Genomic DNA, 25,508 nt, shown 5'->3' on the forward strand with positions numbered 1-25,508 from the left:
AGTTTTCTCTGTGCTGCCTTTCCCTCTTCCCCGCCTCCTTGCTTCGTTTCCTGAGTAAGCAAGGGCTGGGGCTGAGGCTGGTCAGATCCCTGATTTGGAGCCAGTTGGCTCCCAGCTGACGATGTTTATGATGTTTACGGAAGGAAGAAGAAGAAGCCGATGGGGGCTGCTTTTGATGGTAATGAAAATGATGCTTAAAGCAGAGCTCTGCATTTCATGACATTAGAAGAAGGGAGAGTTAAACTGTCCAACTAAATCTAAACTGACTGACGATGAGCACACAGGAATCATTTTTACTACCCATAAAAGAAGTTTGTAATAATCATAATTTTAAATTGGTCAGATTGGTAATTTTTAAAAAATCATGTTTACTGGTTTCTCGACTGAAATCTTTTCAGTGATAAGTCAGCAAATGACTAATGCTTAGAGTTCAGTGTCTAGAATTGAGGTATGGAAGTGTCCGGTGGTTGTCATTTTACTCATTTCTCAGTTGAAAAACCTCTGTTTTCTTCGGGAGGAAGAGAAAGAAAGAAATATCCAGGGACACACCTATTATATGGGAATATTCAATTCTTCCTCCAGGCCTCACCTATGAATGTTTGGGAGGAATAACAAAATAGTGTGTGTCAACAAACATTTGTTACTCGCTAGACCTCTAGCATTGCACTAGATTTCAACTAACAGCCAAGCATCAGACATCACAAAGAGCCCTTTCCCTTCTTTAACTGCCTTAAGTAGAGACTTCTGGTGACTGATAAAATGTTTGCGTTTCAAAAATATATTTAAATTTCACCAATGCAAGTTTAGACTGCATTTTCATAGAGAAATACAACATCATAGAATTTCAGTGTTAGAAGGCACCTTAGACATCATTCTAGCCTTCCATTTTAGACTTTTGATCCAGGCCCTAGGTATGCAATAGAAAACTAGTATTTGGCATTTCTGGTGGAAATATAAAGCTAATTCTGGGGCGTGTCATTCTTCCCTGCTACTTCTGTCTTTGGTCAGTGATAGAGAAAGGTCAAGGACACATTTTGTTTTTGTTGGATATAGTATAGTGTGTAAATGGGTAATGATTCTGGGGTGGTTCAGGCTTGGTTGGAGACAAGGACATGGTGGCCCATCTGGCATGGACTGCTTCCTCTAATACGAATGCAGGTGAGCAGGATTGCCCCCATGTTGTCCCTCTTCAGAGGGCGTGTGCTCATTGTCGCCATCGTTTACTAGCCTGTTAGAACACTCTCATTAGTGTATTGTCAGGTTCTGCCTTGATCCTATTTGCATATCCTGCCTTCACCTTCTTCAGTGGCCTGATGGCCCCCCAACATGTTTTTTATGACCCTGTGCATTGCTCTCCAGGACCACGCAGGGTAAACAGGTTGAAAGCCTGGTATGAAAGGCAGGGTGGTTAACAGGAGATGGGGCAACACCAGTTTTTGTGTACCCTTGTCTGTCTGTTAGGGTCTCTTTTTCGCTTTCTTTTGTCTGCTTTCTCTGTGCCTCTACAAATAGTTCCTATGATGGCTGTTTCCTCCGTTCTTAGCCACATTCACAGTGTGCTTTTTGTTGGATCTGTTTAGATATATGAGTGATATAACTGTTCCAGCTGATTGACATCCTTGAAGTATGACAACATGCGTGCAGCTGTAGTGTAAACAGGGGCAGTTGTGGAGAAAGGCCTGTTAATAAAGGTGTGAGTTTTGGAACTCTCCAGAGGAACAATTCTAAACAACTCTAAACATTGCAGATATTTAAGAAAGAAGAAGACTGCTATCCATGCTCTCTATTTACTTCTTTGACAGTTTTGAAGTTTGGACATTTGAGGACTCATATGTAGGAAAAAAGAAACCCAAATGGCGTTTAGCATGGAAATGATGCCACAGTTGAGCAGAAGCACGGCCCTGACTTGGTGTCCTGCTTTCATGGTAATTGAAAGGCCTGAAATCCAGCTTCCCAGTAGAGAACAAATAGGCAAATAAATTGGACGCTTCCTTATGGTTTATTGATGCTGTTTTGCCCAAGTAAAAAAAAAAATATACCCATAAAAGCTCAAATCTAAGGTTGTTTTTTCTTTCTTCCTTTCTTTCTTTTTCATATTGGCTATATGAAAGAAGCAGTAGGAGATAAAATGAGAAAAGAACCTAATATCATTATACGATATTTAGATAAAAACCTGAGCAAAACAATTAGATTTATGGTATTTTTCTGTAGTTGTTTTCCTTGGCACAGATAATACCAGGCAACCTTGCTTCTTTCTTTCCTTAGAATTATGTTCCAAAGAAGAAACAGAGCTTTATTGTAATACATGGTTCTTTCTCATTAGCTGGAAACAAAACACATTTTAATAATGAGGGGCAAAGGTTTTTGCAACTCGAAGTGGTGACGAAGTGTTCCTAGTTTTGCACAAATAATGGTTTTAGTTGAAAGCTTAATGGTTTAGGAGAAATATGACTGTATGAAAATCTCACCTTAGCCTCCCCCACCCTCCCAGCGCCACATACACACATGGCGGCTTCATGGCGTGTGGCTTGATCCAGGTGTTTGTGGCATGAACTGATCCCGGTGTCAAATGTCCCTAGACTGGGGCCGTGAGCTTGGCGTGCACTCTTGCGTCTTGGGAAGATTGTCAGCACACTTATGCCAACCAGCTCTGGTTGTTATGGTCAGTGATGTGCAGGGGAAGTGGTCCCACGTGCATAGTGCCCTTGCCTCTTACTACCATTATGTATGACACAAATTCTCAAAGATGATCCCTCAGTAAAAACAGATAATAGACGTGTGGATTCTCCTGGACAATAAGGTAATTTATGAAAACCCATGAAGCACCAGCACGGTTGCCCCATCAAACGATTTCAAGGCTGCTAGGAAGGTCAGATGTGTTACTGCTGAGTCTAGAATTTAAGTTTTCTGACAATATTGAGGTTTCTATGGTTTCCTGGTTTCTTTTCACCAAAGTTTTTGCTGCCGGATGATACTAAAACCTTAAAATGATAGCATTTAGAACTTCCCCAAACTCCCCACCTTAGACGTGACGGGAGTCAGTAGGAGGGAAAAACATGTGACATCTCAGCGCCTGCAAGAGGTCAGAGCGAACAGGGCAGGCAAGAGCCAGCGAACGCCAGTGACGCTCTGCGCCCGCTCCCTTAGCGCTAGTTCCCACCTGCCCGAGAAGAAGACCTGTGTGTCATTGCCGAAGCAGAGGTGACACACGCCAGGTCTTCCGGTTAGAAAGATGCAGCACACTTAAAACCACAGGAAGAAGATACGGAAGGTGGACCTTGAATGGCCTTTTTCCCTCTTGTGATATGTGTGACCTCTTTAAGGTCAGAGTCTCCTCTCCCGTAAAGTGGGGGTGGGGTGGGGGGAGGGGAGGCTTCACTAAGACTCCTCTCTGACATGAGAATTCTATGATTTGAAGTAATCCGAGTGCAGTCCCCATGGATGCCTTTTCCTGAACTCAAGCCTGCGGAGAGGTTCAGACATGCCCGCTTTTTTAGCAATTAGAGTAAGAGGGAGAAAGGATTCCTTCAGGGCTCCGTCACAACAGTGAGCACCTGCAAAGCTGTGTGTTTGCTTTTGTAAGAGACCAGCCTTAAGAGGACTGTCTGATGGAGTCATTCTGTTCTCCAGATTGGCTCCAGTGACAGGCCAGGCCAGGGCAGTTTCACCAATCTGCCAGTCCACTTACGAGCTGACAAATTCATTAGCATCACCTGTACGTCATGCGCTACCCTGCAGGTTGCAGAGAATGCAGGCTAATCAGTAACAAGGCTGTGTCCTCCAGATGTGTCTCCCTCGTGGCCAGCTTCACTCCTGGACCAAGAAAGAACACCAGGCTACTTTACCTGCTGCCAAATCCCGGTGACAGAGAGGAGCTCTGCTGGGAGAAGGGAGCTGCCCGAGGGGGACTGGAGGAGGCCCAGGGGCTCCCCAGCCTTCATCTCTTCTTCCCCTCCTGTGGCCCTGCTCTAAGCCAGCCAGAATTTATTATGACTGACTTCTAGCTCATTCTTCATCCAAAGGGTTTAGTTACTGGAAGTACCGATGTGTCTTCCTAGTGTTCTTAGAAACGTATGTGTAATTCTGTGTAAAGTGATTTTTAGAAATAAAGTGAAATGCCTTCAGGTTTGGAGGAGTCTTGCTGCCGTTGTTGCTGAACTTGCCCCCACCCTTAAAGAAGCCTTTGATGAGTCTTTGAAAACAAAATAATGGTTTTCAGAGTAGGAAGAATCAAACCTTCATTGATCTGGCTTATAAATTTTGAGATTTTTGAATGTCAGTTTTCTTAAAGTGGGATTCAGGCCGTATGGCATGGGTAGGATAGTGTTGCTTATGAATAGATGCTGTACCATGGTCCCCTGGGAGGTTCTAGGAACCACTACAGCTTTTAAGTACTAGGCCTAATTGAACACCACTGGCTTAATTAGTATATTGAATGTAATCAGTATGATGAACTTCCTTCTATTTTCTTCTCAAACTTCTGTCCATTGCAGAACACGTCCTTTATCTATCTGGAGCAGGTAGAGCATTCGGAACAACATGGAGGACGTGAAACAAGTTGGAGAACTAAGCAGGGGGATCATTGCTCATCTGATTTTCTGAACCCGAGATTTAAGTCAGAAACTTTGCATTTGAGTCCTATTTTAAAAAATAATTTCCTTTCATGTCATCTCCTTCCAGTACATTTTGTTACTTGTGATTTGAAGCATATTAAAGCTAATTGGATTTGGACTTTTTTAAAAGCAGTAAAGACTTAGGCTATCCAGAGGAAAAGGGTTTGCTGTTGTATGAAATTGTAGGGACATTACTTCAACACTTTGTGGTGAAGTCAAATACCCATGTAACTTCTTTAGAAACCTAGAGGAATCAAACCTCAGAGCTAGGTGGGTCCTTGGAGAAAACATAACGCATGTTTTGCAGAGAGGGGAGTGAGATGTGTAAGACCGCACAGCTCTTGTTAGTAGCAGAGTGCAGTAGCACATTTTCAAAGAGAATGCTTGTTACAGAGGCTCTTAGTCTGTACACTAGAGTTTACCAGGACCCTACCTGGTAACATTCAACACTTGTGCATGTTTAATATTACTAAAACAGCATTACTTTAAGAAATATGCAGTAAATCAAGGTTTTCCTAATTCAAAATGGTGTTTCCCTCAGATCATTATGAGTTGCTGAAAATATCTCAGGCATAGAGCTAATTAGTAGACATAATTGATTAGAAAGGGCTTTAGGTTGAGAACTGACAGAAGAATCCGAGGTTAGTCATAGAAAATAGAAGTTTGACATTAATAGACAGCAAAATAGGAACTGAGGGAAATGTTCTCAAAATCCAGAGAACATGGAAATAGCTGCTACTGCGGAGTAGCCACTTACCAGTAAATAAGGAGCCCCCTCACCGCAGCTGACCACATGAACACTCCCATTCCCCACAGCTGGGAGATGTGGAAGTTAAAAGAATGGACTGCTTTATTTCTCTCCCCCTTTCATTTTATTCTTGCTGATTAATGGAGAAATGATCTTGGATAGAAAAATCACATTATAACTTTGATAAGTTAGTTGCCTTTTGAAATAGAGTTGTTCCCAAGCCACATATGTTTATTGAAATATATATTTTATAGAAAATATTACAGAGCCTGTAACTGAAAACTTATGGCAGTATTTTGGGGAGTGATATGTTCTTAATGTTAATTTGTAGATTAGCTCTGAACTCCCTTCTCCTGTTTTAGAACCATTGTCTGAGTGAACATTTTCCAAGAGTCTTTTCAAATCTAAACTGTGTTTCATGGAATGGAGTATTTAGTGCTTAAATAATGTATAAATCCAGTTGGACAGGAGCTGCCTGTCAGTTTTATTAACTCTGACCTTTTCTCCCATTATAAAGATGGTTCGGTAAATATTTAATGGGCTCCTTATAGATCTTGACAGTCGGAGCTGTGATCCTGGAAACTGAGAAGCGTATATATGGTGAACAAATGTTGCTTCATCACTGTGAGTCAGCTTTCAAAGGCAGGTTTCGTTTTGGGGGAAGAAAAGTCCTTCCATCTTCATGTGCTCTTAGGGGTGTGGTGTACATTAAGAGCATCCAAGATGGTAGAAGTTTCAAAGGAACCCTTTGAAAGACAGCAGCTAGCATGCGTTGCTGCTGTTTTGGGTTGGTTTGTTTGGGCACATGACGCCAGGTGGGCAGAATCACCGTGCTGCTCTGCGTGGTTAGCAGGACTCGTCCACTCAAAAGAGTCAGCAGGGCTGGAGTGGCTGAGCTTGCGTGGACCCCAGTAAGATACACAGAAGAAGGAGAGCCAAAAGGAGAGACGATTCCTTGAGCCAGGAGGGGACCCCTGCCAAGCTGTCTTTCCCTTTAATTCCGTAAAGCTCCATGCATATTGCACTCATTGCAGATTCTGGTGGGCAAGATCGAAACCCAAGTAGCTGACATTTTGAAACATCGTCTTTCAAACTCGTACTGTCCCTTGCTTCCATCGATTTCCCATTTAAGAAATCTGTCGCAGAAAAACAAATTTGAGCAAAATTCATTGGTCTGCGATGAGTTGTTAGAGCCAAATTATGCCCCCCCTTTCCGCCCCGAGAAGAGCTCCGTTCTTATTATCAATGTGATGTATCTTTGTCTTGTATTGTGCAGCCATAGGGCTCCCCCAGCAAATCGACCAAGTAAATCAAGAGCCTGTTAAAAAGCAATATGGGTGCTCCAAACACAGACACTTCAGTGTTACTGGGTCACTGGATAGCTTCATTTTTATAGCCACTTTCAAGAAGCAGATCATTTCAATTGGTTTTGTTTTCTTCCACTCTGTATTTGTGTGCAGCCCAGTGGCTTTAGGTGAGGCTATTTATTTTTCAGAACGTTATTACCCTTTGCATCCAGGGCCCGGCCCCTTTTGTATGGTGGTCACCAGTTTCATTACCATGAGCTGTAATGTAGCTGACTCTGCAAAGGAAATCTATGCCTTGGAAGAGCATTTTGAAAAGAAATTGATTCAGAGCTTCAGAATGAATTACTATTTGTATATTAGTTAATTCTAAATAAATGTTTGAAAGACCTTGCTTAATGTGAGAAGGGAGGAAGAAACATACTGGATGTTATAAATGGTCTTAGTCCAAATTCTTAGCTTGGCATTTTCACATCTGAATGTTTTACTTACATCTGTTGAAAATTGGGATACCTTTCAAGGATAATTTTATTATGGAGATGAATGACAGCTCTTAAGATCTAAAATACAAAAGTATGGGATTTAAAGAAGGAAGATGGGAGTCACGGTCACATGTCAAATTGGATGTAAGCTTCATTTGGCAATGAGTGAGAGTCATGAGTTGTATTTAAATTGAAAGATCCTATGATCGGAGTTGGGGGCGAGGGAGATTGACTGCATTGGGGCGCGAGGGAACTTTGTGCAGTGATGGAGATTTTCTGTGTCTTGATTGGGGTGGCAGTGTCCCACGTATACGTTGTCAGAACATCACACTGTACGCCTAAAATGTGTGCATTTTATTTTATGTAAATTATAACTCAATAAAGAAGATTTTTTGAAAAGTCCTGTTTGTTTTAGAATCAGGCAGTATTATTTCTCTTTTCCAATAGAGAAATCAAAGTCTAGAAAAGTAAGATGATCTGTCCTAAGTAACCTCGAAGCTCAGCAGTTTGTCGTGAACAAAGCAAAGGATGCTGGCTGTCAGCCCATTTAAAGTCTCCTGCTTCCTTACCCCAGTTGTATTGTTCCAGTTGCGTGCACATGGAGTGGAATTAACTTCTCCAACCGTTTCTGTTCAGTGAACCTATATCCATTTGTATATGTTATCGTAAGATATATTCACGTGTTTATTCTTGTGATTGATACTTGTATCTTAACCCCGGGAAACAGCAGCCCAGCGGTATGTTTGAATCTGTTTATGATAAGCCTGTTGTGCTCCTGGTTTACTGCAGTGGACCATGAGTTATATGCTTTTTATTATAAGCAAGAATGACGGCAGCAGGAGTTCCCAGAACTAATCTGTCTTTAAGGAAGCCCACTGGCTCCTCTTGTAAAAAATGACATCAGCTTTAAAACCATTTACATAACGCATATATGAATAGCGGTGAAAAATAAAGTAAAAAATTATCCCAATTCTACTGTTTAGAAATACACTGTTAACATTTTAGAGAACATGTTTCTAAGTGTCTCTCTGTTTACAGTGTAACCTGTTTGGTTTTTTTTTAATTCAACAAAATGCTGTTTTAAAGTTCTCTACGTATTTTACCCAATTTCCCAGTTATTGTTGGGCATTTAGATTGTTTCCAGTTCTTTATCATTTTGTAATGCCACGATGAACACCTTATTCCTATTATTCCTTTTCCTATTTGTCTGATTATCTCCTTATAAATAACATTCCTTGAAGCAAAATGTTAGCAGCTGTATTTGAAGTTATTAAAAATGTTCTGAGCCGGTAAGATGTATCAGGTCTTGATAGTGTAATACCCCTTGTCTAGCTTTTACCAAATGTTATCTTTCTTCCCCTTTTGTTTGGTTTTTCTCTGCAGTTGCAGTACCATGCAGGTCTGGCATCTGGCCTTTTGAATCAACAGTCGTTGAAACGTTCTGCTAACCAGATGGGAGTATCTGCTAAACGTAGACCAAAGGCTCAACCCACGACTCTTGTCTTACCGCCTCAGTGAGTGATGGGTTTGAAAAACGTACTTTTGTCCTGGGTGAAGTCTGCTCTGTGCTTGTTTTTAGCTAATGGAAACTTGTTTTTGCAAAGTCATTTCTTTCTTTTAAAAAGGTATCTGTTGAGATTAGAAACCAAACATGTAGGTGATCTATTTTGCATAGGTCTTAAAAGAAGCAGTTATAATGCACTTCATAGTTTACACGGTTTGTGTGTGACTCTAGGACTTCAGGGTACCTCAGAGCTTATTCTTTGTTTCCTTGTAACATTCCCAGAGTCGGCAGAGCATAAGGGCAGTTCTCCTTATCTTACAAATGACACAGCCGAGGAGCACATTTTGATAAGCTGCAGGCCATCTAGGGAATCTGGTAGAGCTGGGATTAGAATCAGTGCTAGGCCCACTGATTCTTTTTTAAAATAGTAATATATGTGCTCTTCCTTTTCTCAATAGGAGAGATAGCAGACACTGTAAAGTGTACAGATCACTGGTTGTTCACGTGTGTATACCTCCGTGTAGCTCCACCCAGATCGAGCCACGTGGCCACCGCTTCCAGAACCCCCACGAGGGTTCTTCTCGTGTTCCCAGTGCCGCCTCCCTCCCTAAGTTTAACAGCTATTCTGACTTCCTTGAACAATTGATTTTACCTGTTCTTGAAATTCATGTAAATGGAATCACACAATATGTAATCTTTTATATCAACTGTCTTCGCTCAACACAGTATCTGTTAGATTCATCCAGGTTGCTTGTTCGTTTTTGTTGCTGTGTAGTACTCCTTCGAGTGTGCCACAATTATTCTACCCGTCGGGTTGTTCTTTACTAGAAGCCCCAGTAGATGAAGGCCGAGGCTCAGTCAGTGATGTGGAGTCAGAAATTGAAGCACACCAGTCTTTGTCAGTAGCTTTTCTATCCACGTGAACACTCCCCTGAAAGGGGCACTACTCCCCAAAGCTCGACTTGGTCTTTAAACACATTGCCCAGCCCAACCCGCCCGCCTGTTGTACCCTCTTTTGCTTACATCCTCAGTTACAAACTACATTTTAAAATTTCCAGTCCAGAGGAGTGTTTGCAGGGGAGATTCGGTTGTTTGCCTTTACACAGGATCTCATTTATTTTCTGTTTGGTTAGCAACTATTTATTATGCCTGCTCTCTGCCACGCACTGCCCTAGGCTCTGGGGATACAATCATGAGCAAGACAGATGTGGTCCCATCTTCCTGAAGCTTTTGGTTTAACTGGGGGTAAAAGACAAAAAACAAGTACCCCTAAACAAATTAATAAATTACTACAACGATTTCTGGTTATGATTAGTACTTAGGAAGGGAACACATAGGGTGGTAAGGAGGGGTCAGGGAAGGCCTCTCCAAGGAGATGACATGAGGGGGAGACCCGGAGAACGAGGAGGAGAAGGGCCATTCAGGAGCTGGAAGATTGCAGGGGTTGGCTCTGGGGATCTTTGCTCTCACCAGTGGACACCCACAGCCCACCATTCCTATGACTTCCAGGTTTTCTTCACAGTTAACGTTTGCTTCCAGGACGGGATGAGCATAACCAGCCAGCCTCCAACAAGTTACTTTTTGTCTGCTGTATGCACAGGTGCCATCCTTTCCAGAGACTACGGGGACGGTTTCTTTGAGTGATGCAGGATAGAGAGAGTTTTCACCATTTGGCAGGAAGCTTCTTCTGTCTGATGCTTCTCATGTGTTGATTTGGTGGTTCTGCACATCTCAACTTTCGGCTCTCAAAAGTCTAACGGGCCCTTATAACTTGTCATCTTCTCTGCTTGGATTGTCTACTGAGGCAAGATGCTTGGCGAGAAGTGAAAGACTTTCTAATGGTCCCGCAAGACTGGAGCCAAAAGTGTTTGTTGCTAACTCTCTCTTGACAAAAGTCAATTCTTAGTCCATCTGTTCACCATTTGTTAATTTGCATTGGCTTGAAACCTGTTTACAGGTGACATGCTATTATGAGGACACTTAGAAACTATTTTAAGCACCAAGGCAATCAACAGACTCTGTTCGCATGCCAAAAAAAAAGAAAAGAAAAGAAAACAACTGGTGTTCACAACTGTCATTATAAATTTATAATAAATCACTCAAAATACTTAGTTTCAAAGAGAAAAGTGGTTACTGCGTCCTAAGAATACAACGTTGAAATGATTTCCTTTACTTAGTAGACTCTTTCCTGTGAAAATTGACTGCTGCCTTTTCACATCATTGAGCTCTGTGGACTCACATTATCCTGGAATCCCTTTGTAAAGTGACTATCCAGTAGGCAGGATCTACAGCTAAAGGACATTCTGTTCACTTTTATTGAGCACCTACTGTGTGCCACTTATAGTGTTAGATGTCCAGAATAGAGACACCAGCAATTCATAGCTGCTGGCCTAATTGGATCATATATATATATTTTTAGACTAAAAAATAGGACACTAGTAATATATACATATTGTACATTTTGAAAAGACCAAAGGTATTAAAAAAGGAAAGAAAAAATAATAATACCATCACCCTGAGAAAGTTATTGTTAAAGTTTTGACGGATATTGTTCTAGATTTTTTTCTATGCGTATGTAATATATAATTTTTAAAAACAAAAAACAACCTTCAAGAAGAATTGTAATATTGTTCTGTATCACATCCCAACGTTTGTTGAATGTAGTTCTTAGATTTTAAGGTAGTATAATTTGACCTGTGGAATACTTAAATTTGCTTGTTAATCAGCCATGTTGTGGTTTTATCTGTAGGACACGACTCATTACAGAATTTTTATTGTAAGTATGATATGACCATAAACTATCTTTGTCATTATGGAAATCCCTTGAAACTCCCTTATAAAACAACACCCGAATCCTCCAGGGTTGCTACAGTAGTCATCTACTGCTACGTAAAAAGTTGCCCCCAAACTTAGTGGTTTAATAACAGTAAACATAATCGCCCATATTTTCTGTGGATCCTACCTGGGAATGGCTTGGCTGCATGGTTCTGGCTCAGAGCCTCTCATAACATTGCAGTCAGATGGCAGCCAGGACCACAGTCATCTGCAAGTTGGACCAGGGTTCAAAGGTCACTTCCAAGGTGGCTCACTGACATGGCAGGTAAGTTGGTGCCAGCTGTCGGTGGAAGACCTCAGTTCCCCCCCACGTGGGCCTGTCCACAGGGTGCCTGAGTGTCCTCTGGACTTAGGGGTGACTTCTTCCAGAGCAAGCCATCTAGAAGAAGGCGAGCCAGGCAGAGCCTATCCTTTTTATGGCCTCGCCTCAGAGGTATGTGGCATCCATTCCACCCTGTAGCGTGTTAGAAATGATTCACTACGTCTGACTGACATTCAAGGTCGGCGGGGGGGTGGGGGTGGGGGGGAAGAGCCTCTCCCTTGTGAAGGAAGGAGTGTCAGAATTTGCAGACATGTTTCAGGGAATTCCCTGGCGGTCCAGTAGTTAGGACGCGGCGGCGCTTTCACTGCAGGGGCCCGGGTTCAATCCCCGGTCGGGGAAGGAAGATCCTGTAAGCCGCGGGGCGCAGCCAAAAAATTTAGAAAATTTAAAAGTAAACAAGAATTTGCAGACATATTTTAAAAGCGCCCCAGTTGCCAATGAGGAGAGCCATTACACAGAGGGAAGAGTGGCGGAGCCTGTGAGCCCCATTGACTTATTTATTCAGCAAATATTTACTCGGGGCCTATAGGTGGTTGGTTCTGTGCTCCGTGCTGGGGATTTGGAGATGAATAAGATAGAATTTCGGCTTTCAGGACACTCTGAGTAGAAATAGAGGAACAAACAAGTAGCAGGGAGTCATAGTCGAGTGTGCCAAGTCCTAAGGAAGTGGTCCTAACGTGCCCGAGAAGGCCACAGGCAGGATGCTGAGAGAGACCCACTCAGGGAGGCCCAGCCAAACTTCACCCGATTTCTCCACTGCCAGCTGTGAAGGACGGAGGCTTTCCTGTATGGAGAGCTGGATGCTTTCTTGCATAGGCCTTACAGGATTCTAAGGAAAGGGTTTCTTTCTTTTTTTTTCTTTTTTCTGTGTTATATTCTCCAATGACCTTTTTCTTTTCTTTTTAACATCTTTATTGGAGTCTAATTGCTTTACAATGTTGTGGTAGTTGCTGTATAACAAAGTGAATCAACTATATGCATACGTATATCCCCATATCCCCTCCCTCTTACGTCTCCCTCCCACCCTCCCTATCCCACCCCTCTAGGTGGTCGCAAAGCATGGAGCTGATCTCCCTGTGCTATGCAGCTGCTTCCCACTAGCTGTCTCTTTTACACGTGGTAGTGTATATATGGCCATGCCACTCTCTCACTTCGTCCCAGCTCACCAGGAAAGGGTTTATTTCTAAACAGTGGAGGAGGCCGGTGAAGGACCAGGGGCTGGGCCCCTCGCTCGCCCACCCCTGGAACTCTGTGCGTCTGTTAGTGTGGTGGCAGTTGAGTTTCTGCATTGGCTTGTGTCAGCAGTTGGGTGGCACGGAAGCTACTGCCACAAAACCACTGTCTCTGCCTGAGTGCGCCGAGACCACAGGCGTGGCAAGAACACAGGAGAGTTGTACCACACGTTAATGTGTTTGTTTTTTAAATGCGGTTGGCTTTAATAGCAGTAGTCTTTGAAAACTCAGATTCTCCCCGAGTTCCCAGAGGATTAGTGATTTGTGGGATTAATGATTCATATCTTTCTCCCCCTCCAAAGAAGCTTGTAAGGAGACAAAGATGTTGTTCATGATGAAAGGTCTTTGATCCCGTATTAGCGTTCAGAGGGCACTGGTGAAGCGACCTCACTTCCGTGATTCCCGAGCGTTCATATTAAGTCTTTTGCAGACGGACACTATCGTTTTCATAAAGGAGCTGTGTCCCCTGTTGCAGGGTAAACATTGTCAGCCTTTGACCTTTGTAGGATTGGGATCAGCCTGGGAAGCGGCTGTCGTACTTGATCGATCTGTGAGTTGCATCCTGAGTTCGCTGTGTACTTACTTTATGTCAGCTGGAGCCACGTTTACTTGTGCCCTCTTAGATAGCAGTCTCAGCTCTATGCTGTATTGTTTAGTGTGCTCTTGTGGCAACGTGGGATGTTGGTTTTAATCAGTATGGCCAAGCTGACTGGCCTGTGACTCCTGTTCAGCACCTTGGCCTGAGGAAATGCCGGCTTTCAGTGGCAGCAGGTGAAAGACTCTTCCGTGTTCTTATTTTCCGCACACACAGATCTCATTTAGGTTTCAGGAAAGAAAACATAAATTGTTTTACAGAAAGGTTAGTTGTAAAAGTATTACCTGCCTCCCCCTCAACCCCCTGCCCCGGAAGTTGTCAGGCCAGGCAGTTTCTTTTGTATCACGTTATGGTTTGTGAAGAGGTCCTGCCTACGAAATTAAGGGCCTTTCGTAGGCTGCCTTCTCGCTAGTCACTGGGGACGCGCCGTCCCCGCTCGCGGCCAAGAGCGGCCCTTCTGCTTGTCCACTAGGCCCAGTCCCCTCTCACCTGCTCCGAGCCATTTCTCCGTGGGTCTCCTGTTTCTGTCCTGCTCCATCAGTGTTCCCCTTCTCCTGGCCCACTCCTGGTAGAATACAGACATGCTTGTTCCAAAACCATCTCCTGGGAGAACACCCGACTCATAATCCCCTCCCCCTTCCAGTTCCCTGCTCCCCTCTCTCCTCTTTACCGCAGACCTCCCTGAAGGAGTTGACTATACATGTGTCCCGTTTCTCAAGCACCCCAGGCAGCAACTGCCCCGATTTCTATCCCCGTTCCCTAAACAGAGTCATGCCGCACGGAATACTTTCCTCCTGGTTTCTTCTGCTCGATGTGGTGTTTTGGAGATTCATTCATGGTGTGTGTGTCAGTGCCTCGTTCCATTTTATTGCTGAAAAGGATTCCTTGGTGTTCTTCCGAGCCTGCCAGCGGCATTTCCTCACCAGTGGGCATCTGTTTCAATATTGTCTAATACCTTCGAGAGTGTGGGGAGTCTTCACTTCATGCTCCTGTTCTTGGATGACCTACCTCAGGTTTGAGTAACAACAACACACAAAAACTGTGTGCAGGGACAAGTGTTGCTGGAGAGAGAGGCCGCCCATTCAGGAGGTAACAGGGATAATGACACCACACGCACACCTAGGGGGGCCCGTGTTTGAACGACAGGTTGCCTTCGGTACGGTGGCCACTGATCTGGTTCTGGGAGTTTAACTGAAAGAGGCTCATTTTCTGCCACTGCCTTGCACGCTAATTCCCAAGAAGATCATCGACTTGAAATTACACATGGTGCTTATACACCATGGATTTGGATTCTCTCCAAAATGTGTGGTAAATGCAGCTTCTGTTCTCGAAAGGCGGAGGCTTCTGTTGTCTTTTGCTTAACGTGAAACCTACAGGAATCACGGAGAGCAAAGCGGTGACATGAATCCGTCCTTGGCCATAGTGATGAACGAGGGGGCTCCACTTACCGTGGTCACTGACGTTTAAACTGAGAAAGGCAAATATTTGCCAGGATGAAGCGCACTAAACCCAGAGTCTCTTCCTGTAGCTTCCTGGCTGTTACATCTTTATCTCTTCTGTTGTTGATTTTCCAGACCTTTTTTACTAGTTTTTTTCCTCAGCCACACAGAGATGAAACTCCAAGTTTCTGTATTTAATAGCTATGCTCTTACGGAAACCTTGATAGAGACGTCGTTTGCTAGTGGCTGTGAACCTGCTTCCTCGCAGGGACCTGATTTTCTTCTTGATCACTTGGGCTTTGTTTTGCCTCCCGAGGACCTTGATATTTGGTTGAGGGCAGAATTTGGTGGTATGTTGGTAAGTTTATATTAAATTCTTCAACTTAGATGGTGGTAGGAGCCTTGAACAAGAATGTTTGGCATCTCTCTTTATTAGAGTTTAGTTTGTCTCTGAGCAAAGCGACAGTGAATACACCACGAATGAGAAGCAAACCGGTTCATTGCCGTGAGCTTTAGAAATACACAGCATCGCTTCCTGAATCCCCTTTTCCAGGGATGCTGATTTCCCAGGCTGACTCTGCGCTTGGGCTGGTGAGCAGAGCAAGTGTTCCCGAAAGGAAACAGAGACCTTTGCAGCTGTAAGTTTCCTCACATTCCGCAAAAAGTCATCAAAACTTGAGTAGAAATTCACTAAATCCTCCTTTCCCCTACTGGCAAGTATTAAGTAACAATATTCATTAAATACCACTGAGAGGCTGTGTAATAAAGAAATAATCCTAGGCCTTGGTGGCTATAATTCTCCAGAAGAGTTGAAATTGAGAATATAATTAAAGATTAAAAGATTGTTTGCATTCTAGAACATGGAAGAATCTTCCTCTCCATTGCGGGACCATATTAATAAGGAAGAGATCAGTTACCAATAACCAACACTCCAGAAGCTCATTTATTAACATCAGTTATGTTTAAGCTGTCCGACTCAGTATTTCTTTTGCCTTTTTCCTATGAGACTGGAGCTGTGTCCCGGAATAGTGAGGGATACCAGTCTTATCCAAAAAAAAAAATTTTTTTCCAAACCTATTCAGCGTCCTGAGTTTGGATAGGAGTGTTAATATGGTAGGGGTTACCTGTACATGGCTCTTCAATCCTGTAATTCATTGTATCCCTCTGTTTCGTCAACAAAATAATTTTCAGCCTGTTAGTTTCAACCAGTTTTCCTTGTACAGGTTAAAAGGTTGGTAGGAACTGGTATGCCTAGCTGTTTTGAGGTTTTTTATCATTGTGGCTGGGAAAAGGGTGAGAACTCTATAAAATGTTGTCAGACCATCTCGACACTGTGACAGAAAGAAACCCTTGGTGGTCAGATACCTGGTATTCTGAGCTCGTGCAGCCAGCCTGCACCCTTAACCTCAGCGTGGGAACAGGGAAGAGCCCAGGGCCTCACCCAATTGAATTGTAAAAGTTTAACTGCACAAGCATCATTTCATTTTCTTCCTCTGCTTTTTTGTTGCTGTTCACATTTGTTTTCCATTTGCCTTGAAATCGAATCAGAAGGCATTTGAGGCCAAGGGTGTGGAATAGTGTTCTTATGTATCCAGGCTCCACTGTTGCCTGTTCCTGGTCTTTAGAGTTTCCATTCAAGGGCCCGGAGAAGACGCAGTCAGTAATAGTTCTTGAAATGTCCTTTTTTTAATGTTTTTATTGCTTGTGTTATTGGCGGGTGGAGAAGGAAAGTGTCTTTCTCCGTCTGTGGCATTGACTGGGGAAGGGAAAATGTGGTTCAGTGACTGGGCAGATAGAAACCTTCAACTCTGAACTCCTGTACGGCTTTATTTTGGTAACCCTTCCACGGCATTTGCCACTGTCTGCCTTGTGTTTTGTTAAGCCTGGAAACTCCTTGGGGACCAGGGTTCCCTGTGTCCCTTTCCGGCCTGGCCTTGGCTCACATACTGACGGCTGAGTGAACCGGCCCTGGAGGCTAGTTCCCCTCTGTGCTGGCCCCCCCGGCCCCCCGCCAAGCTGATGAGGCGAGAGTGTCTTTACAAGATGTGCTGGACGTGTGTTTGTACTGCTCACGCCTCTTGATAAGTTGGAAGCGTAAGCGTTGGGTGCGTAAATGGCTGGGAGCCAGGTGCAGGAATGCCGGCAGGTGAGCATTTGCAGTTGTGGGTCTGGCTCTGCTGAGTGAGGGTGGTAGGGTTGGATCTGCAGGCCGGGGCGGCAACAGCAGGGCCATAAAGGCAGACAGAGGCCTTGCAGCGGCGCCACAGGGAGCAGCAGGCCCGGGGCCGTGAGCAGGGGCTGGTGTGCGGAAGGTGGTGTGTTGGGAAGATTAATCAAGTAGCAGAATGCAGATAAATACGGTGGTCCTTCGTAGCTGTTTGAAAGATAATTGGTTCATGTTACTTATCTCTTATCCCCTCTATTTGGGCAGGAGAAAAATCTCTGGGAGAAATAAGCGAGGAATCCCTCATAAGTATTAATGTAAAAGTCTGTCTGTGGAGAATAAACATAGGGACATTGTGTTTAGATGCTCTGTGTCGTCGTGCTGCATTAGCACATGTGTTGTAAAAGAGCCTCTCCTCCCCTTGAGAGAAGCGTATTTGGCTCACCTAGTAGCTGCCTGCCGAAACCCATAACTTGTGGGATTTGTCATACTTTAGACGGACAGGAGAACCACTGTGCTCCCCTGCTTCAGCCAGAGGGTTTCCTTGCGTTCACCCGTTCTCAGACGTGCTGGCCCGTGGCAGGAAGCCAGTAGCAAGTCCTGGATCCCGTCTCATCATCTAGACCCTCCGTCTGGACCTCTGCTTCATGCCGTCTAGTTTGCTACTGTGTGTGCACATGTGCGTGCTTGTGTGCGTGTGCGTGCTCACACGAGTGTGTTTATGTTTGTAGTGTTCACTCTGCACGCATTTATCAAGCCCTCTCTACAGGCTAGGCGTACGCTTGATCAGGCTGGCAATCTAAAGGTGTAGAAGTACTCCTGTCTGCAAACCAACGGAAAAGAGAATGAGTTCCCTTTGAAGCACGTGGGAGGTGCCCATAAGCCTTGGGGAAACGGTATGATGGACCCGACTTGCTTTAAGATACTCCAGCCTTCCACTTCTCAAAAGTGTTGGAGGATATGATAAAAAGAGTTGCTAATTGTTGAAACTGGATCATGAGAATGTAATACTGTCGCTGAGATCATTATACTGTTTATCTACCTTGGAATATATTTTTTAAAATTTCACAACAAAATGGTTTTTTTGGAAATATGGGTCTGGAGCTTGGATTGTTGTTGAAGAAGTAGCGTTTCGGCAGTCAGCAGTATAGGCGTGATGGGAGAGGTCTTGGGAGCGGTAGACTCTGCCGGGGTGGCGGAGGGAGACCAGAGGGGGGCACGCAGAGGAAGCGCTGGCGAAGGACGCTGCCGCCCTGCCTGGCCTTGCCCCGCCGCCAGGTGGCACTTCAGCCCTTTATTGTCTGCTTCTGGTCCTGGCCTCGCTTCTCAGCTGATCTGTCCTATATTTATCTCAGACCCTTTGTGACGTGGACTAAAATTTAAGACTCCATGTCTTCCATAGATTCTGCATCAAAGAGAAATTGCATAAAATAGAAAACTGTAATAAAGAAGCTGGCATTAAGCACCAACTCGAATGTGGCAGCCTGCGAAATCAGTTTAAAAGTTGTATTTCATTGCATCCTCTAGTTGCATTTCTCCTTTACAAGGTGATTTTATCCAGGAAGACAGCTGTCTAGTGTGGTAATTACATCACTCCAGCCATTCCTGGGCAAAGGAAGAAAAGAAACGGGTGCTTGAGTAGTACACTCATCAGACAGAAGCTGGATCTTTTTTTAAAATCCCTTTTTGCATAACAAAGAGAGCTTCAGGGCTGTTAATATTTCACACTATGCCACTCCCAACCCACGCTGGTTTTAAGTGAAACTCTCTTTTTTTCATCTTTCTGTTCTTTCTTGGAATGGAAGGTAATTTTGGTGGTCTCTTCATGTGGCTCTCTTTCTTTCTCTGTCTGCCATGTGGGCCATTAGTAACCTGTGGAGTTGGGCCCGGAAAGTCCCTATTTAGAGTTATAATAGGCAGGAAGCACCGAGCCAGTATCTCTGTTTATCTGTGCTGAAAACTGTTCCGTAAGCTTTAACAGGTACAGTGACCTCGGTAGTGTGGGAACAGGCTGAGTTAGGAAATGGCGTTGTCTCTTAGCTTGAGTCTTTTCGGGGAGAATGGGTTTTGATCTGGTGGTGCCGGTCGCTCTGACAGTCCTCATTCATGGCAGATACACAGAATTTTTAATAATAATTAAAAAAAACCCTATTTTCAGCCCAGGTTATACTTATTTCTAGCTTCCTCAGACTTGAGGTCTATCTCTTCCCCAAGTTTGCTTCGTGTAAAGGAACCGGTCATTGTCATTCTGTCTGGAGGCAGGTCCTCAACCTAGATTAAGCTCTGAGCTCAAGGTCTGCTGGTTCTTAGGATGAGCTCTCAAGGTCAGTCCTCACCCTGGGGACATTTATTTTTGGCTGCATCGGGTCTTCGTTGCTGTGCATGGACTTTCTCTAGTTGCGGTGAGCGGGGGCTACTCTTCGTCGCGGTGTGCAAGCTTCTCATTGCCGTGGCTTCTTGTGGAGCGTGGGCTCTAGGCGCGCAGGCTTCAGTAGTTGTGGTGCACGGGTTTAGTTGCTCCACGGCATGTGGGATCTTCCCAGACCAGGGCTCGAATCTGTGTCCCCTGCATTGGCAGGCGGATTCGTAATCACTACGCCACCAGGGATGTCCCTCTGGGGACATTCTGACAGCTGGGTAGTAGTGGGCTAGAACGGGCTCCCAAGTAAAGGGACCAACCAGCCGGATGTGGCGGCCCAGCTCTTCTCCAGAGATGAGGGAGCCTTTAGAGCAGTGATTCCCAGCCCTGGCTGCATATTAGAATCAGATAGGGAGCTTTTTGTGGGGAGAGGCCCAGTCATCCATATTCTTAAACAGCTCCCAGGGCGGTTCCTGTTTGCCCCTGAAATTCAGGACCCCTGCTCCAGGAGGGGTGCAAGGAACACTCCAGGGATGGAGGTATCTGGGAAAACACTTGTCAGCACGTCTATACGATGAGGGGAATAATTGTTGTGGGGAAAATTTGGTAGAGCCTGTTTGCTCAAGGCTACTGATGAGAACCTGCTGGGATTTAAAACTCAGAAAAAGGTGGATCCTAACTTGGTTGCTTCTTCGTCAGCTCCCAGATGTATCCGGTGTCGTCAATACCTTATTTCCCTGACCAACTTTATTTAGCTTTGTGACTCTTTGGTCCGCAGAATAAGACGGTCTGGTGATACTTTACTTTTTTTCCTTTCAATGTATTTTTATTTTATATTAGTGGTTCGTCCTTCTAGTTAAACTAGTATCTACAACTAAGCATGTTGCATTGTCATTTTGGATGCTTTTAAATGTATTTATGTAAATCAGAAGTACACAATTTAGTTCACTGCTGATCTGATGTGTCTTATTTTTCTTTATAGCTTTTTTTAACAGCTTTATTGGGATGTACAAAAAATACAATAAATGGCACACGTATGTAGTTTTTGACATACCTGTGAAACCATCACCTTACTTATCATAACCAAGGTAATCAACACATTCATCACCGCCCAGATTTCCTCGTGCCCCTGTGTGAACTTGCTCACCCCACACCTCCATCCCCGGACAACCACTGAGCTACTTTCAGTTGCTGTAGATTAGTTTGCATTTTCTAGAAGTTTCTATAAATGGAATCATACAGTATATATTCTTTTCTTCAATGTGACTTTTTTACTCAGCATAATTATGATGAGATTCATCTACAGTGTTGCACGTATCAGATCGTTTCTCTTTATTGCTGAATAGTATTCCATTGAACAGATATACCACAATTTGTTTATTCATTTATCTGTTGCTGGACACTTTCATTGTTTCCAGTTTTTGACTGTTGCAAATAAAACCAGTATAAACGTTCATGTACAAGTCCCTGTATGGACATATGCTTTCATTTTTGTTGGGTAAACAGGAGTACAATATCTAGGTCATATGGTAGGTGTGTGTTTAACTTTTTAAGAAATTGCTGAACTGTTTTCCAAAGTGATTGTAGCATTTTACATTCCTTCCAGCAGGGTGTGAGAGTTCCAGTTGCTCCACAGCCTCACTAACACTTGGTGTAGTCAGTGTTTTTAATGTTAGACATTCTAATAGGTATGTAGTGGTATCTCGTTGTGGGTTTTTTGTGTTTTTTTTTTTGCGGTACGCGGGCCTCTCACCGTTGTGGCCTCTCCCGTTGCGGAGCACAGGCTCCGGACGCACAGGCTCAGCGGCCATGGCTCACGGGCCCAGCCGCTCCGCAGCACGTGGGATCCCCCCGGACCGGGGCACGAACCCGTGTCCCCTGTATTGGCAGGCTGTCAACCACTGCGCCACCGGGGAAGCCCTCATTGTGGTTTTAGCGTGCATTTCCTCAGTGAATAATGATGTTGAGCGTCTTTTCATGTGCTTATTTACCATCTGTATATTTTCTTTGGGTGAAGTGCAAAAATTTGAGAAATGTAGGTTTCCTTTCCTTTATGGCTTTGAAAATGCCTCAATATAGAGCCTGCCATAGATAAATTATTATATATTGGTGAGTATCTGTCAAGTACCTACTGTGTGCTCATCGTTCTACCAGTTGCTGTGAGGAGTTCAGAGGAAATGGTCATCGGGGACTGGTGCACCTGGTGATCAAACACTGCAGGTTCTACTTGAGTGTGTCACGGTTTTTCTTCACCATGTCCATCTTCTTTCCTGTACTTGTGTCATGCTGTGGGTCTGGAGTTGATTGGTGCTGGGGATAGGTTTTTAGTTTCATTTGTAGTGATTTTTCTGGTAGGGGTGCTGGTCTCTGAACCGCTGGAGTCTAGACTCTTGCTATTCTTTATCGGTTTTTAAAAAATTGATTAATTAATTTATTTTTGGCTACGTTGGGTCTTCGTCACTGCGTGTGGGCTTTCTCTAGCTGTGGCACGTGGGGGCTCCTTTTCGTTGTGGTGCGTGGGCTTGTCATTGCGGTGGCTTCTCCTGTTGTGGAGCACCGGCTCTAGGTGCATGGGCTCAGTAGTTTTGGCTCGCGGGCTCTAGGGTGCAGGCTCAGTAGTTGTGGCTCGCGGGCTCTAGAGCGCAGTCTCAGTAGTTGTGGTGCACGGACTCAGTTGCTCCGTGGCATGTGGGATCTTCCCGGACCAGGGCTCGAACCTGGGTCCCCTGCATTGGCAGGCAGATTCTTAACCACTGCGCCACCAGGGAAGCCCTATTTCTTATCTTTAATTGGTATTTATTTAGTCTGCTCTGCTTTTTATTAATTTTAAATTAAAATCTAATGTCCATAATGCTAGATGCAGGGTATTCAGTGATGAATAAACCTTCTTTTAAAGAACTTAAGAGTGCCCTGGGGAGACAAGTAAAGAGGCCATTAGGGTTCAAAAGAAGGATATGAAATCAACCCAAGGGAACCAGGAAGGCTCCTTGGAGGATGTGGACTCGGAAAAGTTGAAAATCCCTGTAAACGGACTTAAATATAATGTTGGTGGCTCATATTAGGGCAGCCAAAAACAGGCCCACTGCCCATTAACCCCTAAAAGGAAGGGGCAGAGGCAAGACTCTGAGAAGTGGGAACTGCTGAATGGGACCACTCTATCCCACCTCTCACTCTTCCACCTGAGCCCACTTCCTGGAGTAGTGAAGGGATGCTGATCCCTTCGGCTCTCAAGGAGACTTGCTTGGGGCTTTGAGCAGTTCCTTGTGTCACTGTGTCCTGTAGATGTCATCTGTGGGTGCCGTGATGTGAAGAGGCTTGGGAGGCTGCGGCGAGAGCGGGCCTGAGGCCCAGTGCTCCTGTCTTTGGCTCTTTTTCTGAGGTGGTTGTTCTCCCTTCCCCCTCTCATCTTTGTCCCTGGAAACTTAGTTTTGTTTTTTTTTTTTTTACTGTTTAATAACCACAGCAAGACACTTTGCCAGTCTTGGGAGCAAACTTACAGAAGATCCTAGTCTCTAAGCATTGGTAGACACTCATAATAGGACGGAACCACCTTTTGGGATTCCCCTGTGTGCCCTGCCCACAGACTGACTCCATTATGTATTGTTGAGCAGAACGTCCTCATGCCCCCTCCACCTCTCCCACCCTGATGTACTGGGGGCTCAGGCAAAGACATTCCCAGGTAGATCTTTTGAAGGAATGTAACGTTTGGCTCTGGGAACTTTCTTTTTCTACAGCTGCCCTGGTTCTCCACACACAGAGTTAGATTTGCTGGGACTTATGTCTCCAGAGAAGAAACCTAGGGGGTTTTAGCTACAGATTTAATAACTTGTCCCCTCTCCAATCCTAGCCCCACTTATTGCAGCCTCAGAAGTGTTTCCTAGGGTCCTTTTCCTTCCACTTATCTACTCCTACTTTACATCTCAGTGCCCCAAAGAAAATATCCTTGTAAGTCTCTCACAGTCTTAAATAAAATTTCATTTCCTTTTTATCATATCACTAAGCCAGTATAAATCCCAAGCACAGTAGCTCTAGAAGGATGTTCTTTTCCTATCTGACATATAACAAAATAGATTTAGATTTTTTTTCCCATTGACTTGGGCACCTTGGGAAAAATAAAATAAAATAACTGAAATTAAGTAAATAAAGGGCACCAAATTCCTTTTCCTTCTCTTGGCCGGAACTGCCATGTTCTCTTGTCAGTTCAAATAGGCCCCGCCCTCCCCCCCACCCCTCGGCCCCAAGTGTGGCATGCAGAGAACCTCACTTCACAGATCGGAGGTGGGCTAGGATGGGTTCTTACAAATGAACTTCTCCTCTCCTTTAAAAGATTTTTTTTTTTGCACTTTTTTTTTTTAACAAAGGGCACTTAAATATTTAAAGTCTCCTAAGACCAATTAATTTAATACAGTTCATCCAACAGACATTTAGACAGCACGTGGCATTGTCCTGCCCATTAAGGAACCTCTGATATTGTTGAGGGACGTGTCTAGAGTGTCATGAAAGCCCAGACCCAGAAGAGCCAGGAGGCAGCTGCTTCCCTCCCATCATTTCACCGTGCAGGAAACTGAGGGTGCAGGTGGGGAGGTGTTTCTCTCCAAGAAGTCACAGAGGTTCACTAGGAGCAGAGCCAGGACTGGACCCTTGACTGTTCTGCTCCTGCTGGTATCCTCCCGCTTTCTCCTGACTTGGTGGTGGGGGGGGGGCCCGCAGCGCAGGAGGAAGAGAGAGAGGAAAAAACACCCCGAAACAGGATATTAAAAAATTGCATCATTTTTTAGGTGATGCTTTGGGATGGTATCATAGAATCATCACCCCTGTTTGCTGTTCTGAGATTCCCCACGTGGGATACTTCACTGATTGCTTATTGAGTCTTGTGTGTGAGCCTAGCAGAGGCCACACAGCCCTTGCTTCTGATTCTTTGCAAGAAGAAGGGGGCGGTTTCAGCATTTGTGTGTTACGAATTCCAGCTCTCTGCTTCAGTGCTCCTTGTGGCCCTGGAGCTCTGCCCTGTTAGCACTTCTTTTTGGCAGAGAAACGATACTTTATCAGCCAGTAGGGACAGATATTTCTGTTCTACAAATGAGCCCAGATTTATAGACTCTGGGTTCAAAGAAATGAGGTGAGGGATCACCGACCAAAGCCGAACCTACAGGGAGGGAAGAAGGAGCGTAGGACTGGTTAGTGATGAAAGCCAAGACAAAAGGCACCCGTTTCATTCTTACATTTGTCCTCTGAGAGGTACTGCTACTCTCCTTGCCTAAACCTTGTCCAGAGTCTCCCAGCTGGGAGGTGGCGGGACTAGGGTTCAGACCCGGGCACTGGGGCCCCAGAACCCACACATCTGAGCCGTACAAGTTAGCGCTGTGCCTTGCATTCACCTCTGTCATAGGTCAGGTTTTTCGGTAGCAGGTGCTGAGATGGAGTTTGGGGTGCGCTATATTTATTAGGGCTCAAAACCTGTCAGAGGAAGGGGGAAGAAGCGTGATTGGACAGGGGAAGACGGTAAACTGTGATACAGCCTGACAAAGCCCAGGAGGTCTATGGAGCGAGCATGGCCTGTAAGAGCTGTCCTGCGTCGGCCAGCCTTGCTTGGTCACCAGACGCACGTGGCTCCAGGAGGGCCGTGACTGCAGTGGGGTGGCTCTCTGAGGCTGTCCCTGGGTGAGCTGACCGCTGAAGGCCGAGTGCTGACCGCGCTCCCATAGGCAGGCAGCAAGGTCTTCCTGGAAGAGGGACCTGTTGCTGCATGTCCTTGTCTGTCACGCTCTCGGTCAGCCACACCGCTGTTACTGTACGGCTCAGTATTGGTCTCTGTTGCCGGCAGTTTGGACATTTGTTAGCATCAGTAACTATGTCAGCTCTTCTAAGTGCAAGTCCGTGCTGTTGGGCCCATTCCTGCCACTGTGGCCAC

At 44.8% G+C, this 25,508-nt stretch overlaps 1 protein-coding gene across 2 annotated transcripts in view; it reads left to right on the forward strand.

The window, feature by feature from the left end:
• Positions 1 to 25,508, forward strand: part of MED27 (mediator complex subunit 27) — a gene marked incomplete at its 5' end in the record, with an annotated part of 198,539 nt that overhangs the window by 56,674 nt on the left and 116,357 nt on the right. For both annotated transcript variants that reach the window (XM_082843420.1, XM_082843421.1), the window contains one exon: positions 8,531 to 8,661. In XM_082843420.1, coding sequence (XP_082699546.1) covers positions 8,531 to 8,661 — 131 coding nt within the window. The remainder of the gene's footprint in view (positions 1 to 8,530; positions 8,662 to 25,508) is intronic.

Source organism: Leucopleurus acutus, assembly GCF_964270905.1.
Source record: "Leucopleurus acutus genome assembly, chromosome: 7".
Classification (NCBI taxonomy): Eukaryota; Metazoa; Chordata; class Mammalia; order Artiodactyla; family Delphinidae; genus Leucopleurus; species Leucopleurus acutus.